Here is a 17,433-nt window from a genome sequence, read left to right on the forward strand (position 1 = left end):
CAGTCTGGGCGACCGAGTGAGACTCCAACTCAAAAAATAAATAAATAAATAAATAAATAAGAAGGTGATGAAGGTATTAACACTTTCAGTAATACTACCACCGAGTCAGATTTCTCTTGCAAGTTCCTGCCATGCCTTGAATGAAGGAATGCAATCTTGTCCTCATCTGTGAGGCCTTTAATCCTGGGCTTCTCTACAACAGTGTTTGGGCTGCCACAGCATCATGCTTCCCAGAAAGGAGATGAGAAGGGCACAGCTTTAGGGTAGTAGATTAGCTGGAGAGCTGGTGTTGCTGTTGACTCTTGTTGCTATGCCCTGGGGAGTCTTTGAGGGTCAATGATTACTAGTTTGGCATGGGTTCTGCCAAGCCATTGGAGTTACATTAATGGGGCAGCACGCCGTCACCCACCCTCCCATGTCCAAATGCTTTCTGGGAAAGCCCTGGAGCCAGAAGGGAGCAGAGCCAGCAGCCTCGGTGACCCTGTTGTTCCATGCCATAGAACTGCCCTTGGACACATGCTGGAGTCCTCTCTTTGGGGTTCTACTTGCTGGCTCTTAGCATGCCTCCTCCTTGTCACCGGCAGAGCCCACCCAGGAGCCCTCTTAGAATGGAGACACTGCTCCGGAGACCTTCCACCTGGGTCATGAGCTGCTCTTGACCAATTCTTATGTCTGCCCTTGAAACGAGGAGGCAAACAGGAAGGGGGACCCACCTACCAGGAGAGGCCAGTCCACCTACAGCAGGCCTGCTGACGCACTTTCTCTCATTCCTTTCCTCATTGCTTTTTACTCAGCAGTGCATAGAATGACCTGAAAAAGGTGAAATTTAATTCCACTTTATTTCCTCTTATGAATATTTGCCTTACTATCATAATCAAACCAAATCAAAAGAGGCTTTTCAGTCTCAAAGACATTCCTTAACCTTTCTGAGCTGCAGCCTTTCATAATAAATTGGTGATTATAGTGTCTTTGTTGTTATAGGGATTAAATGAAAAATACATGTATTCACACAAAAACTTGTACATGAATGTTTATAGCAACATGTTTTGTTTTGTTTTGTTTTTTGAGTTGGAGTCTCACTCTGTCACCCAGACTGGAGTGCAGTGGCCGGGACCGCAGCCTCGACCTGCTGGGCTCCGGCGATCCTTCCGCCTCAGCCTTCCAAGTAGCCAGAATTACAGGCATGCGCTACCACACCCGACTGATTTTTTCATTTATTGTAGAGATGATGTCTCGCTGCCCAGGCGGGTCTCAAACCCGCGGGCTCAGGCAATCTACTCACCTCAGCCTCCCAAAGGCGCGAGATTACAGGCTGAGCCTCCGATCCCGGCTCGCAACATGATTCTTAATAGCCCCAAAGTGGGAACAACCCACACACCCAACAACTGATGAATCAATAAATAAAAATGTGGCTTATCTATATAATAGAATATCTTGTTATTCAGCTCTACAAAGAAATGAAGTACTGATAGATGCCACAACCTTGAAAACATTATGTAAGTGAAAGAAGTCAGTGACTGCACAATCCCATTTATATGAGGTTTTTAGAGTAGGCAAATCTAGAGAGGAAGAGAGTTAGACTGGTGGTTACCAAGGGCTGGTGGAAGAGACAGATGGGGAATGAGTGCTAATGGGTGCTAGGCTCTTTTTGGGGTGATGAAAATGTTCCAGCATTATAGTGATGGTTGTGCATCTCTGTGAATAGACTTAAAAAACTCCTGATTGTACACTTCAAGTGAATAGACTAAAACATTCCTGATTGTACACTTCAAGTGAATAGACTAAAAAACTCCTGACTGTACACTGCAAATGGGTGGGTTATATGCTATGAGAATTATATCTCAATAAAGCCAGGATAGGAAAAATGCACATGTGAAGTGCCTGTCACGTAGTAGAGACTCAACAAACTTCCCCTCCCATCCTTATCCTGCTTCCTTATTCCTTTGGGACCTCAGCTGAACTTGGCACCTGTCTCTCCTAGCAAGTGGCCACTGTGATCCCAAAGACATCACTATCAACACTACTTTCATTGTCACAAGAGCTTGGGGGTACAAAAAGCATTATCTTGGTTATCCTCTAGCTAAATAGAAGTTCTGCTAGTCCTTGTTGTATTCTTGGAGTCAGTCGTATTAATGTTCCAGTTCCTCTTTAAACCAGCCCCTCCAGAGACTCAACACGACCTCACAGGCAAGATAGAGCCCATAGGACACCTTAAAGTCCCTCCTTGTCCCAGATTTCTTCTGTGCCATTCCTTTCCTCTGCCTCCCACCCTCCCCAGCCCCTCCACAACATACCCCAAGGAGAGAGAAAGATGGGAACATGACTAGGATGGGGAACCTTGCTACTTTCTTGAGTGACAACTGGGAAGAGAGCTGTGTGGAGCCCATATTCAGGGTCTCTCAAGTGAATGATAGAAAATCACCCACTGTGCATGTCTAGAAGTTGGCGCCTTTCTTAAAGTCAGGACTTATTGAACAAGAGCAAGAAAGAATATACCAGACTACCACCTCTCTATTTTCAGTTGTCTACCTTAAAAAAAAATTCTCAGCCGGGCTCGGTGGCTCAGCCTGTAATCCCGCGCCTTTGGGAGGCTGAGGTGAGTGGATTGCCTGAGTCCGTGGGTTCGAGACCCGCCTGGGCAGCGAGACCTCATCTCTACAATAAATCAAAAAATCAGTCGGGCGTGGTAGCGCATGCCTATAATTCCAGCTACTTGGAAGGCTGAGGCGGATGGATCGCGGAGCCCAGCAGATCGAGGCTGCGGTGGCCGGGAGCAGCCACTGCGCTCCAGTCTGGCCGACAGAGTGAGACTCCAACTCAAAAAATAAAAAAAATTTACAAATTCTCACCTACATTAATAGAAATTTCAATGACCTGTTTGATGACATACCTTTAGGGCAAAAACTAGATCATATTAAGTATCATAAATACATTATGGATGGCAAGGGAAGAAGCTAAAGTAAGGCCACTGTCAAACTATGAGCATTAATTCCTATGAAAAGAAATGAGGTGGCCTGTCTGGAGCACAAATGCAGGCACCACAGTCTCTGGCCTTGAAACTCGTGCCTGGTGAGTCAGGCTTGAATTCCGGCTCTGCTACTTACTGGTGCATGATGGAGCAGTTGCCTGGGGTCTTAGAGAGCTAATTTCCCAATGTAATCAATTAAGCCTGGAAAACAAAATAAAGAAAAATCGCTGAGAAAACTAAGGAGCAATAAAGACCCTGGAGCTCATTGTGAGTTGTTTATGGTTCTTCTCTCTCTCTCTCTCTCTCTCTCTATTGTTTTTGACACATTTGTCTTGCTGTTCCTCTCAGATTTGAATTGTGTACCATCCAGCCCAAGACACTTTTCCCGGATTCACTTTTCTTGTCCTCCCACATTTCCAGTAATTGTCCTCATTTTCAACAATGGGTTTTTTGTTGTTTTTTCTATCATTTGAGTCTTGACATGTCCCATCTTGCCAAGGCTCCCCTGAGCTGCACTGGGCAGATGGAAAAGCAAGGGAGTTGTGAAGAGACTGACAACTGGGCTTAGCACTAATCAAAGTGCTGGTTCCCTGGCACCTGGAGAGTGTGAGGTGTAAGCTGTTATCAGCATTAATATTGAAGACATCATTGCAAAAATGCCAGCAAATGGGGTTGGCAAAGCAAAGATGGGTTCAAGTGGTGCCCCAAGGGAGTGAAAGGATATGCTGTAAGGTAGTATAGACCTTGGCTTAAAATTCACCCCTTCTGCTTGTTAATGGATAAGTTACGTTGCTTCTCTGAACCTGAGTGTTCTCCTCCATGAAAATGGAAAAATAAGCCGGGCTCGGTGGCTCAGCCTGTAATCCCGCGCCTTTGGGAGGCTGAGGTGAGTGGATTGCCTGAGCCTGCGGGTTCGAGACCCGCCTGGGCAGCGAGACCTCATCTCTACAATAAATCAAAAAATCAGCCGGGTGTGGTAGTGCATGCCTGTAATTCTGGCTACTCGGAAGGCTGAGGCAGAAGAATCGCCGGAGCCCAGCAGGTCGAGGCTGCGGTGGCCAGGAGCGGCCACTGCATTCCAATCTGGGCGACGGAGTGAGATTCCAACTCAAAAAAAAAGAAAGAAAATGGAAAAATAAGGACACCTGTTTCACAATGCTGAGACGGGGTAAGTACGGACACACTCAGTAGAGAACCTAGGGACACACTCAGCAGAGGACCTAGCACAGGGAAAGCCGCCATCACTGTTAGCTTCCTTCTTTGTTTAGCAGGGCCAAAGAATAGTCAGGACTGAAGAGAGCCAAAGGCTGAGTTGGGGTCTGGAGAACAAGTTTAGCTTCCAGGTCTGGATTTGAGCAGGCAGTTGGCTGTCCTGCTAGACCCAAGGACGACTCCACAGTGCTTGCATGAGTTGCAGAGAAAATGCAGGTAAGGGTGTATAGCGCTGCTTGGGGGATTTGCCAAGTCTTGCAAAGTCTTTTTCCTCCCTCTCCCTACCCTCCCTGGCTCATAATAAAGGCTCTCCCACCAGAACTTCCAGGAGGGAGAAGACAGAGGGCGCTGGGCTGCTTTCAGGGAACCTGTATGGAACATCTTTGTGTACATGAAACCCAGAGGGAGAAGACTGTTTATCTGGCTGGTAGGAACAAATTAACAAAGGGGGCGGGGCGAAGTGCTTAGGATCAGAGAGAAGAATATTGCCCATAAAATGATGAGATTAGATTAGACCAGGAAGATGCAATCGTGCCAGGCCAGTTGAATTTCCTCTGAGGTCAGCATGACCAGCCTTCCAGACCCAGAGGAAGCCAGGGCACAGGGCCTGGTGATTGAAACCTGGCACAATCCTTTCTCCAAAAGCTCTTCACTGGGGGGAGTTTCCATGGGCACCAGGTGTGGGGTAAAATGTGCATGTTCACCTCAGGGTGTGGGGTAGAGTGCAAACAACAGGAGGGGTTGGGGGAGGAACACATGTGGGATGTACACAGAGATCGCACATTTGGGCACAGACATCTTAGACTGAAGTTTTTACTCTAAAACATTTTCCTAGCACCCTCTTGTTTTCCTTCTTAGGACTGAATACAACTTATTTTATATTGAATTGGAATCTTCCTTACCTCTGTCAACGATACAACCACCCACCAGTGAAGTAAATCTGATTCCATCTTGATTCTTTTCTTTCTCTCACCCCACATCCAATCCATCAGCAAATCTTGTCTGCTCTTTCTACAAAATATACTTAGGACGTATCTGCCCTCTTCATCTGTCTCCTTTGCTGTCACTTTTGTCCAAGTCACCTCTCTCAGGCTCCCCTTGCTCTTACAACCTCAAGGTTCCATACAGCTAGGACTCTGCCATGCTCCCCAGCCCCATCTCACCCGTCGCCTCACTAGCTCGCTCGCCTCACTTTCCCCCAAATTCACTCTGCAGACATGTCACCCCACTCCCATCCTGTCCTGGTCTTCGGTGCTTGCTGTCTCCTCCATTAGGATTGCTCTGCTCAGTCTGCTTTCTGTGGCTGTCTGCTCCGTGTCACTCAGGACTCAATCCCATCACCCCCTCCTTCAAGAGTCTTGCAGAATCCAGTCTAAGGAAGCACTCACGGCTCAGTGGACAATCCATCCTGTCTTGTTTGCTTCCCTCTCTTACTGTGGCTGGATGTCATCTAGGCTATTTGTTTCCCTGTTGATAGTGTGTTCACTTGCCATCTGTCTTCCCTCTACAGAAGGTGCCCTCCAGGACAGCATTCCATCTTGTTTTCTTCTGAATCCTTCGCACTTGCAGTAGAGACTCTACAAGTACTTCTTGACCAAGTGAAGGTCAGTGTCTCCACTGAGTCGAGCGCCACAAGTGCAGGGACCTGTCTACTATGTCACCACATTATACCCAACACTGCCCACTGAGCCTCAGCAGTCTCTCCAAACAGAGAGAAGAGGGAGGGAGAGAAGCAACTTTTCTCCAAGTAGCAGCTGAACTTCTGTTTTACTTGTTCACCGAACTAGAGACCAAGCAAACATCCAGGGAGGGTATGAAAACTGCAGATGGCGACTCAAAAGTGTCGATGTTGAGAGGTGGCAGGAATGTAGTGCCTGTTCAGAAGCCCTGGGTGCACTTGTGGGCATGGGTCCCTCATGTCTTAGAGTTACACTTAGACTTTCTACAACATGTAGTGGCATATATATCTCATGCCTTTTGAACTCAATATTGTGCCTGGAAACATATTAAAAATGTGTTTCTGGTTGGGTGCAGTGGCTCACACCTGTAATCCCAGCACTTTGGGAGGCTGAGGTAGGAGGATTGCTTGAGCCCAGGAGTTCAAGACCAACCTAGACAACATAGTGAAATTTTGTCTATATGAAAAATAAAAAAATAAAATTAGCTGGGCAGAGTGGTCCATGCATGTAGTTCCAGCTACTTGGGAGGCTGAAGCAGAATTGCCTGAGCTTAGAAGGTTGAGGCTGTGGTGATCATGCCACTGCACTCAAGCTTGGGTGACAGAGTGAATCCCTGACTCAAAAAAATAAAAATTGTGTTTCTGAGTATCTGTTTACATCATCAAAAAACAGAATCTACCATTTATTGACTTAGTCAAGGCTTGAAAAGTTTTTGAAAAGTGCAAGCGCAGATGAACCTTGTACAAGAGCTTGGAGAAACTGAAGAAAATGTGGATAAAATAGAGCAGATGGAGCACAGGAAGCTCCCCGAAGGTGATGGATGGTGAGCTAGGTACAGCGCACTGGCAAGTAAGCACAATTGGAAATGAAGAGAAAAGTACCTGCAAACTATGAACCAAGCGGAAGTGCCCAGAGACACCCCCACTCCTGAAGGAAGTATGCAGTACAACCATGAGCCCTGCAGTGGAGACAGAGGAGACCAGCAGTTAAATATATCAACTCTACACCTCCACACCTGATCAATGGTTAACCACCGTTCAAATGGCATATGTCTCTGTGGCGACAGCTAGGGTTTGTTGAATGAGTGAATGAATGAAAAATGAAAAGGGGACATACTTTTCAGAGTGGTTTGAAGGCAAAAGTATAAAAGTGACCAGTAATAAATGTTCTGTAAAGAATTCCTGGAGTGAGTTCAGTCTGAGGATAGTTTTCCCTCTAACCCATGAATCAAAAATAATAAAAAAAATATAATGCTATATGTCAGGCAGTCTCCATAGGTAAACTCAATAGGTACAATAACTCTATTACATAGACTATATTATTATACCCCATGTATAGAGGAGGAGACCAAGGATCAGAGAAGCTAAGTGATTGGTCCACATTCACAGAGCTAGAAAGTTTGAGTTTAGCCTACTGCAGGAGTCAACTGGTAGGATATGTGTCCACCTTGGGTTCAATCATTGGAAGAAACTCACTAAATATATTAAAGCTCATCACTTCCAATGTGACTTTCTTTGGCACAGACCCAAAGGCTGGTAGTGTATTCTCTACAAGACCCTCATGCCAGCCAGGCAGGTCAATCCTCTTATGTGATTGAAGGCACACCGTAGGGGTTGATTTTACTTCAAGAGACTGAGATAAAAGAGTTAACCCCTTCTTGGCATGGAATGACTACAGAGGAAAAGGAATGGACACTTTTTTTGAGTTGTAATTTCACTCCCTCACCCAGGCTGGAGTGCTGTGGCACACTCACCGCCACCCCAGCATCGACCTGCTGGGTTCCGGCGATCCTTCCGCCTCAACCTTCCAAGTAGCCAGAACTACGGGCACTTGCTACCATGCCCGGCTAATTTTTTATTTGATGTAGAGACAAGGTCTCACCAAGTTGCCCAGGCTAGTCTCAAACCTGCAGGCTCAGGCAATCCACTCTCCTCGGCCTCCCAAAGTTCTGAGAATATGGGCTGAGCCACCAAGCACAGTCAGGCACTTCTTGAATGTCTATCATGTACCAGAAACTGTGGCAGGAAGTTGGCAGAAAGTATTTCATTCAATTCTCACATTCACCCCATGAAGTAGGTATAATTGTCTCTATTTTACAAGGTAGAAATTGAGGTTTAGATACTTTAAGAAGCACATGTGAGGCAAAACTGTATGGGAACCCAGGTCTTAGCCTTATGGTTCTGCCCCCAAGATCCCTAAAGATTTGGCTCATAAAGATGAATGAATTCTGCCATCCCAGGTAGAAGAAAAAAGGCCAGGAGTGCTGAGGAAAAGACGGGCCTCCCATTCTGTTTTCCTTCTTTTCCCTCCTTGCTTGCCCTTTCTTTGCTTGTTCCTTCCTTCTTTTTTTCTATCAATAAATCTTTATTAGAAGTCAATCACATGACGAGTACTGTGCTAGGAGCTGGGGGTACAGGGTTAACAAGACTGACATTGGAGGGAGCAGGACAGATAAGAAAAAGGAGCCAAATAAACTCAGTAATTTTAGACTGGTAAGAACTAAGAAAGAAACAGTAACTAGAAGTGACCTTAATAAGTATCAGTAAGTTGAACACTAGTGATGAAGAGATGTGCGTAGCAATGCCAGGATGAGAGGAGAGGCTCTCAGCCCTCAGCCATACTTGAACTCAGCTTGCTCACAAGCCTCCCTCGGTACCAGCAACAGCGCCCCGTGGTGGCTGAGAGGGCAGCTCGCAGAGAGGTTAGCATTTCAGACCAACCCAGAAATCTGGCGAGCTTCCCAAGGAGACCTGCCTCTACCTTAAAGTGGGCACAAGTTGAGCCTCAGATTTCTCATTGGCCAAATGACAATGATAATAATGTTTACCTCCCAAGGCCACTGCACAGATTAAATGATGCAGTTGCTTGGAAGAATTCTGGTGGGTGAGTGACATACTATAAAAAAAGTGAGTTGGATTTGTAGCAAAAGGGAGTTCAAACATAAGAAAGAACTTTTGACAGGAAGGAAGACAGGATGCTATAATAGGTTTTTAGTGAAGAACCGTACTCATATTGACAATTTACAAGAGCAGTAATGAAGAAAAAGAGTAGTGAAGAATTCCAAATTGGCAATTTAAAAGAGAAGTAATAACAATCCAATATCAGTGCCTGACACTTCATGGGTTTCACAGTGTGAAATGAACACGTGAATTAATGTAGAAAGAAGTGAACTTTTTAAGTGAGAATTGACTTAAGGGAAGGAAAAGGTGATTTACACAACTCCAAAAGTCGCTGTCCAGAAGATTCTCTCTGAAGAAAGATCACCAGTTGGATTGTTGAAAATTAGCTGCCACATCAGGGGTGCATCCTTGTAACCCTCATCATATGAATCAAGGGAACTGGAGACACGACAGCCCATAGGCAGAATGACCCTCAGGGGTAAGCAGGATGCAAGGAGAGACGAAGGAATAAAACGTTGACCGGAGCTAGCTGCTTAGAAAAGAGCAGGCCAGGGTGGCTCTGACACCAGAGTGTGATGCAGAGGAAAGCACCGTGGAGATTCAGACACCCAGCTCCACTGACCAACCGTGTGACAGGGCCACATGCCAGCTCCTTTCTTGGTGCTAGAAGTTTCCTATCTGGGAGATGGGAACCATGTTGCTGGGGGCCTACCTAGGCCACTTCAAAAAGCAAACACACACTATGCACAATATAGCGGGAAAGTCCACAGTACAGAGGCAAAACGGGCATCTCTCTGTGGGATGCCATGCCTTCTCTTCCTCTGCAGGCACAGGCAGGGCCTAAAAGAGGCTCAGCATCTGGTCTCCAGTCATCAGTGAAATATGCACGGCATTTACTGTGTCTGCCTTTGGAAGTTAGCCTGCCTGTGGTCTGGCTGTTAACATCCCTGGGGCCCCCTCGCCCAAGCAGGCAAAGACAGAAACTCTGCAGCCAGCTTCCGCCCACAGCACTTTCCTCGGTGGATGCTGGCTGAGCGACTGCTGCTCGCTGGCAGCAGAGACGGATGACTGGGGACACTGGAGGGGCTGGGGTCATTGGGTCGATACCATGTAGAGACATATGCTGGGACGTGCAAAACAGAAAGACATTCCAAGTGAGGAAGCAAGAGCTGGTAGCAATATGGGGTTGGGAAGGGGCTGTGAGTTGCATAGAAGGTGGTGGGTGTCCCTGGAGCCTCAGACAGAAAGATAACTGCAGGGGACTCTGTACCCAGTGCCTGGTGGTTGCAGGCTCATTTATGGGGTGAACTCAGGCAGTCTGAAGAAAGGCATAAATAGAGCAGTAGCCATCAGTGACTGTCATCAGAAATATATCTCTGCTTCTGGGAGCCACCTGAGAAAAAGGACTAATTGGGAACTCACCCCCGTGGTGCAAGGACTCTAGAGCAAGAGTGAAGAGCTCATGATAGGATGTCCAAAAGTACTGACTCATGCTCATCAGCAAGTGGCCACCAAAACCCCCTCCCAGAAAGACAGTCACATTCTCCATGGCCATTGAAGATTGTTTCCATTTTCCTCTTGGAAATGCATTCCTGCCTCTCGACAGCCCTGCAGACCCAAGCTTCTTCCTGATCTCAAACCTACATGCTCCTGACAGAGGTTTGACACTAATGTCACCTTGTCTTTAGTGGGTATGAAGAAACTAGCCCCTTCATAGAAACTGCTGAAAGCATTTTCAGCCCCCAGTCCTCAGCTGACCTTCAACGAAGGTGTTCCCAGCTTCAGGTCATGGTGCCTGCAGTCAGCCTCGTGGGGAAAGGTTTGCTCACTGTGCTGGTAGCCTGGGTCATGCCACTCACACACTGCTGCAGTGCCTGCCTGGATTGGACCACCTCCCACCTCTCCCCACTTCTTTCCTCACTGCCACAAGACAACTCAGATGCATCTTTGTGGAAATCCAAATCTGCACATGCCACCACAAGTTGTGAAACACCCAGCCAAAGGAACGCAAGAATCAGTGAGAAGATAGACAAAATCCAGATGCTATGCCTGATTTTTCTCTGCTTCTCAGCAGCCTCTTTCCCCAGCAGCCCTCATCCTGTCTATCTCTTAACAGTGGTGAGCATCTGCACCGCTGGGGAAGGAAGTCTCGCATCCTCACGATGGACTTGGGCAAGGCAAGGAGTGTGAAGAGCTCATGCTCTAAAGGGATTCTCAGGTCTGGTCCTGGTGAGTGTTCTGAGTTGGCATCTCCCCTAATCCCCCTTCTCCTCTTCATCTGAGGGAATGAGCCATCGAGAGAGGAAACAGCCCTCTCTCCTCATTCACCTCATCCCACTGTGCCTGCCCCGGAAGCAGACTGGGTCAGGTGGCCCAGCCTGTAAGCAAGTGCTCAGCCAGGCCTCTGGATGTCACACTTGTGTCTATCATCCACACCCGTCCTCTCTATGAGACAGAAGCCTCTGCAGTGTAGGGACTTCAACTTCACATTTCAGAAAAAACTGCACAACATGGGCTTCCCAGAAGTCTGCTACAGTGACCCTGGGCCCATGCCTGTGACTTATCTCTGAACCCAATTCAAGCACCCTGTACTGCATGCATAATTCATCACCAGTCCAACTCCTTAACAGCATCAGCGTACCCGAATCTCTGAAATGGTCGAATGCACCTTCAAGCATGAGACTGGGATTATTCTTATCTCTCTGAACATCTCATCATTATGTGAACTCTAAGAGCCCACATTTCATGGAGTCTTTTCCTGTGAGAAGCTAACCACAGTTATTCATAGTTGCTGAGTTCTATTGAGCTCCTCAAGGACAAATGGCAGATCTGGATAGAGCCAGAAAGTTCCCGATAATTTAATCGAGGGTAATGAACCATGATACTTCCCCTAAGGGTGGTCACCTGAGAAAGTTTTGGTTGTTCTAACTCTGCAAAGACAGTATAAACCTGTTGCTTTCAACTGTGGTGTGCTGCACATTTAAATCAGCTCCCCGGGACATGGCAGCACATTGGTCCACCCCAGTAAATACAATTCCTGAATCCAAGCCAAGAAATGTTGGTGCCTCTGCAGTTGGAGGAGAGGGAGAGGCATGGACATTGGGAAATTCTAAATAAATGGAAAATTCAGGCTTGTATTTCACAAAGTATTCAGAAAGAATCTTCTCTTAGAAGCACAGGTGGGTCACATGCTCTTATCAAGAACACAGTTTCCAAATCATCGAAACTGCAGAACACAGTGTGGGGCAGATACATGCCTGCGGAGATGGACTCTGTTGCATGCTGGAGAATCAATTTAAGAAAATAACAACAGGGTTTTTTGTTTGTTTGTTTGTTCATATTGTGAGGAAATTATTGACCCAAAGCAAGGCTGGGAGAATTCAAATTTACATTTTTCCTGGGGCATTTGAGCTAGTCAGCGCCAGTCTCCAGGTCTCAGTTTCTTCATGCATGCAACGGGTGAGCTGGATTTGATGAGCTTTTACAATGATTATTCAAAATTAGTATTTCAGTGCTCTTTTTTTAAGAGGATGCTATTGGCTTGAGTGTGATATCTGACAGCTAGAGGCCTTAAGAGTTTTATTGTTTTTCTTTCTCCCTTCCCTTCCTGTTTTTCTTCCTTCCTTCCTTCCTTCCTTCCTTCCTTCCTTCCTTCCTTCCTTCCTTCCTTCCTTCCTTCCTTTCTTCCTTTCTTTCTTTCTTTCTTTCTTTCTTTCTTTCTTTCTTTCTTTCTTTCTTTCTTTCTTTCTTTCTTTCTTTCTTTCTTTCTTTTTAAGTCAGGGTCTCACTCTGTTACCCAGGCTGGAGTGTAGTGGCACCATCACGGCTCACTGCATGCTCGACCTTCTCGGCTCAGGCAATCCTTCTGCCTCAACCTCCGGAGTAGCTGGGACTACAGGCACACACTACCATAACCAACCAATTTTTTATTTTTTAGTAGACATGGAGTCCCACTATGTTGCCCAGGCTGATCTTGAACTCCTGGGCTCAAGCAGTTCTCTCGTCTTATCCTCCCAAAGTGCTGGGATTACAAGCATGAACCACCATAATTGGCTTAATAAGAGTTTTTGAGAAGCAACTACTTACGGCAAAACATCTTTGGATCCTCAACAGTTTTGAAGTGACCTGTCCTCTGAATGCTTTTTTGGTTTCTTCCTTGTATTTCTTTAAAAGAATCTGGGAGTTTCCTGTGTAAGGGTATTGCTCCTTTTTCTGTTTGCTCAAAGATTCTGACAAAGCCATGGCAGCAATGGCCGACATGTTCAATGAGCATCCTTCATAAGAAACACAGCGAGGACGGCTAGGCTCATTCCACCAGGGGCAGAAAATGGGCTCCTGTGACCCCTTTGATTTTGTTCATCTTTATTTTTCTAGGGTTTACCTCCTGTATATATCTCTCTCCTAATTTTTACTTCATTTTTTTTGTAAGATGTTTGTTTTTTTTGTAGTTGTTGTTTTCCAGCTTCCACACACCAACTCATTCCTGAAAATGTCTGAATCACATAATCAAGCCAAACACTTTTTGCTGTCTCAGAGCAGTGATAATACTATTCATAAATCATATGTATTTCAAGAAGCAGAGCAGACTGGGGAGGTCTGGGCCCTTTTTTTTTCACTTTTAGCATTCATCTAAATTATCAGTGTTGAACTTTCCTTTTTCAATCTATAAAATGCAAATGATTTTATTCTCAAAGAAGAGCTAGGTTTGAAAATGAAAGTAGGTGGTCCCTTTCTGCTTTCCCTCAGCCCCCTTATCAACGTGACAACCACCTCCACATCTGAAGATTTCCAACTGTTGTGGGAAAAGAGAAGGTCATAAGTGTCCAGAGCAGAAGCCTTTAAAACTAATGACCGTATCCAATTATCCTCGATTTGCTATTGAGCAAACGCTTTGATTTCTGTGATAATAAACTCATTCAGTGGTGATTTGAGCTAGCAACACAGCACATATTCTGGAAGATTCTTCTTCTGGGACCTTACAAATATTAAATTGGAATTGCTCTGTGTCCCTGTCTGGACCTTACTTTAGCTCCTAGGGGTGCCTGGCAGCGGCTAGCTGAAGTAAGTCAGGAATTACAACCAAGAGTGCTGATATTTCCAGACGCTCTGATGGTACTAATATTTCAAGGCTTATCACCCCTCTGGCAGAGCTAGGAGGGAAGGGATGGGAATGGGCACTGGACTCAGACTGGCCGGGTCTGAACCCTAGCTCAGCCACTTCCCACCTATGTGACCTGTGCCTCTGGGCTTCTCAAACAAAGTACAGTGAACAGTGCCCTATCCTGAGATGCTGATTCCCTACATCCTGAGGTCAGGTCAGGCTAGAGTGACAGGGCCTGAGATGGTAGCCTCTAGCCGCAGCAGCCTGGGCCGCTTGCCCTAGCACATCTCATGAACACCATCCTGCTCCATGTGGCCATGTTGGGAGAACTCGGGAGACACTGATTCCAATTCCCCTTACCCTCCCCCCTCCTCCAGTGGAACTGAAAATTGTGCCCATTCGTAAGAATGACCCACAGGAAAGACTTAATCCAAGTTCTGACTCTGTCTAAGCAGAGGACACAATTGGGCCATTGACAGTAGGGACAATGACCAAAAGGCCTCGAACTTTCAGCAATTTCATTATTTTTCCTGACATCCTCTCAACCATAAGCTTCCACAATAAGGAGTGACATATTTTCTGGCCTTCCTCCTATGGGGTGCCAGTGGGTTTAGTAGAGACTCATACACAAAGCTGACTATGGATCCCAGGGAATGCCTCACATAAGCTCCAAGCTCCCAGGGGAGAGAGACACAGGCTGCCATGGCTCACTCTCTGGAAACATGTCCTTCTCCCAAGGCTTTCCAAGGGCGCAAAAAAGCAAGTGACCAGAGACTTTATTCCTGAAGAGAAGGCTTCTGGGATAGCCCTTCACAGTCCCTCACCTCCCTGAGGCCAGCAGGTGAGGTGGGTATGTGAGGGCAAGAGTAAAGAAAAGGCTCTTTACCATTCAGTGTGTCCATCGTGGGGACTTTAGGGATGTTCTGAGTGTCAGGCTCCCATATCAGAGTTCCACTTCATCCTCACTTGTCCCCTCTCCCTGTCCACAGCCCATTAGCCACTAGTTCTTACGCCTTCTGCCTCTCAGTAATATCCTCGCTGGTTTCCTTGGCAATGGTCTTACCCCACTTCAACCAACCTTGCACTTTGCAGACAAAGCAACCTTTCCAAAACGTAAATATGATCTTCTTGAGGTTTTTCTCTACCTTCCAGATACCGCCCAGTCTCCTCAGCATCACGAATGAGGTCCTCCGTCACTGTATTCTGCAGCTTCCTCTTCTAGTCTTTCTTCACCTCTTCCCCAGTCACTCATCCTCACCCATACCAGCCTGGTGTGCTCTATATAAGCCATGATCTCTCTCTCATGCCTGTGTGTTTTTGTAAAAGCCATTTCCTTGTTCTAAAATGTTCTTCCTCTTGCTCCCCCAAAGCCCCAACCTGCCTATGTAGGCCAGGGCATTTGGGGTCATGCTTCCTTGAGATCTCTATAGGCAAAGTACAATTCCCTGTGCAAAGTACAATTCCTTTGTACTATAGGCAAAGTACAAACCATTGCACAGTACAGTGATTGTGCCATGACTGCATTGCATGGAGTAGCCCCTATTTATCGTGGTAGCCCTCCTGCTAGCTGGTAATAGCCTGTTTCCAGGTTCATATTCCCTAGACCAAGTGCCAACTCTCCAGACCAAAGCACACTTGGAATTTACAAGCAATTTCCAGGCCATTCAGCAATTTTCCAGGACCTAGCATAGTTCCTGGTACACAGTGGGTGCACATTATAAGCTTATTGAAATGCAAGTGAAGAAAAACAACCTGTATATATAATAAGAAGAAGAAAGACAAGAAAGAAGAGGAGAAAGATAATAGTCATCATCAGTGTCTTAAATTATGAAGCCAAGGGAAAGAAATTTTGGTCAAACTAGGGATCACACTGCTGAGACATATAAGCAATTCCAGAGAGAGCTGTAGGAGAAGGAGTCAGGAAGACTTCAGCCCATGAAAGCCCCAGGGCAAGGAAAAAGCAAAGCATGTGAGTCAAAGTTGAATTCCTGGACAATCACTGACCTGTGACAAGGTCCAGGGTAGATTTGTAAATTAACACAGAAAAATTAATTGCTAAGGGAAGGAAAGGGACGTGAATGGGGAATTTTGAGTCTCAGCTCTTCAGAGTAAAGCATGATTGGCAATTATAAGCATCTTATGTTTTAAAAAAATCGGAGCAAACCAAAAGCTACTAATAGCATCAAAGATGCAAAACCCACTGACAAGTAATCCATACACTCCACTTCTTTGCAAGTTGTCTTGCACCTACACTGACTTGGTGCACTTATATAGAAAAAAATATCCATCTTCATGACTTGAGTAGCAGAAGAAGAAGAAAAAGAAGGTTGTCTGAGAACCCTACTTTCCCAGATATTCTTACCCCATCCATCATGCTTTTAAAAGCTGACGATAACTTAGTGAGAACACATGTTCACAAAACAGTGTGGAGTAAGACACTACAAGCCGAGCCTGTGGCTGAAGGGAACCCGCAGTAGCGGGGCAACTTCTTCAACATCAAGGTGTCTGTTGAGTCCTTGTCCATCACAGATCCTTATATAACCACTATGTTTTGCTCTATTTTGTATGCCTGACTAAAAGGGGCACAAACATTTTTCCTAAAGATTTCCAATGGCAAAAGACCAACTTCTTTTGAATGACTATGCACAGAAATCTATAAGATATAGATGTTTGGAGAAGGGGCCCCAATGCCTGTTCAGAGCAGAGGAAAACAGTTGGCATTCACTGTTACAGAGCATTTGTCACTAGTATTTAGGGAACTGCACGAATGTTGAGAAACCCAAATGCATTCACTCAGAATGGTTCAAAATGCCATAAAGTGCTATGTCAGGAAACGGAGGAAAGACTTTAAGCAAAATATCTTGGTAATGCTTGCCTTTTCCAGATAAGTCTTTTCCATAATAGACTCCACTCGCACCTGTATCCTCTACCTTAAAGACGGAAAAGGCCCAAGAGAGGTTCTGCTATTAAGTGAGGTCTTGCAGTCATTGAAAGGATGCCATCAGAGATAGAAGCCCTGCACACATCTCTGCCACCAAGAGGAGACTGTGGAACCAAGCATGATGCAACCAAAGATTTTAACTGCCCTCAGCTCCAGGGCTGCAGAATGGCCCAGGAAAAGCAGGATGCAGCTTGCGGCTAGTAATCCACATGTAACCAGCAGATCAAGATGTCAAGTGAGTTAAATCACACATTTATCCCATGGGAGTAGATGGACAAATCTGTCTAGATTTGAGGTGGGAAAAAGAGGTCTAAATTGTCACAAGAATTTGATTTTTTTCTACAAAGAGACAATGAGGTGTTTCTCCCCTTACCTCATGGATTGGTCTCCCAGAAAGCAGTCAGATTCTTGATGTGAGCAAGTCCTTGCACTTGTGATGCAAGAGTTTAGGTATCCCAGGTGAGGATACCTGAGGCCCTGTTGGTTTTTATGAGTCTGTAGGTCAGCTCAGACTGGCTACCAACTCATCTGTATGCAACAGCACTCAAAGAACACCGTTTACTTTATAACCGGATCCAACAAGAGTAGGCGTGGCAGTTAAATGGGTGAGATACACCAAAGGTGTTGAGCTG

The 17,433-nt window shown here is 45.9% G+C and overlaps 1 protein-coding gene across 1 annotated transcript in view; it reads right to left on the reverse strand.

Annotated features, from left to right (window-relative positions):
• The window catches only part of KCNJ1 (potassium voltage-gated channel subfamily J member 1), a 30,850-nt gene extending 14,167 nt beyond the window's left edge, over positions 1 to 16,683 (reverse strand). Inside the window, exon 1 of the mRNA XM_021707079.1 lies at positions 16,552 to 16,683. Within this exon, the coding sequence (XP_021562754.1) occupies positions 16,552 to 16,581 (30 nt within the window). The 5' untranslated portion in view covers positions 16,582 to 16,683. The remainder of the gene's footprint in view (positions 1 to 16,551) is intronic.
• Between the last annotated feature and the right edge of the window lie 750 nt (positions 16,684 to 17,433).

This window comes from Carlito syrichta, unplaced genomic scaffold, assembly GCF_000164805.1.
Source record: "Carlito syrichta isolate Samal-C Ts95f unplaced genomic scaffold, Tarsius_syrichta-2.0.1 Scaffold316376, whole genome shotgun sequence".
In the NCBI taxonomy this organism is placed as follows: Eukaryota; Metazoa; Chordata; class Mammalia; order Primates; family Tarsiidae; genus Carlito; species Carlito syrichta.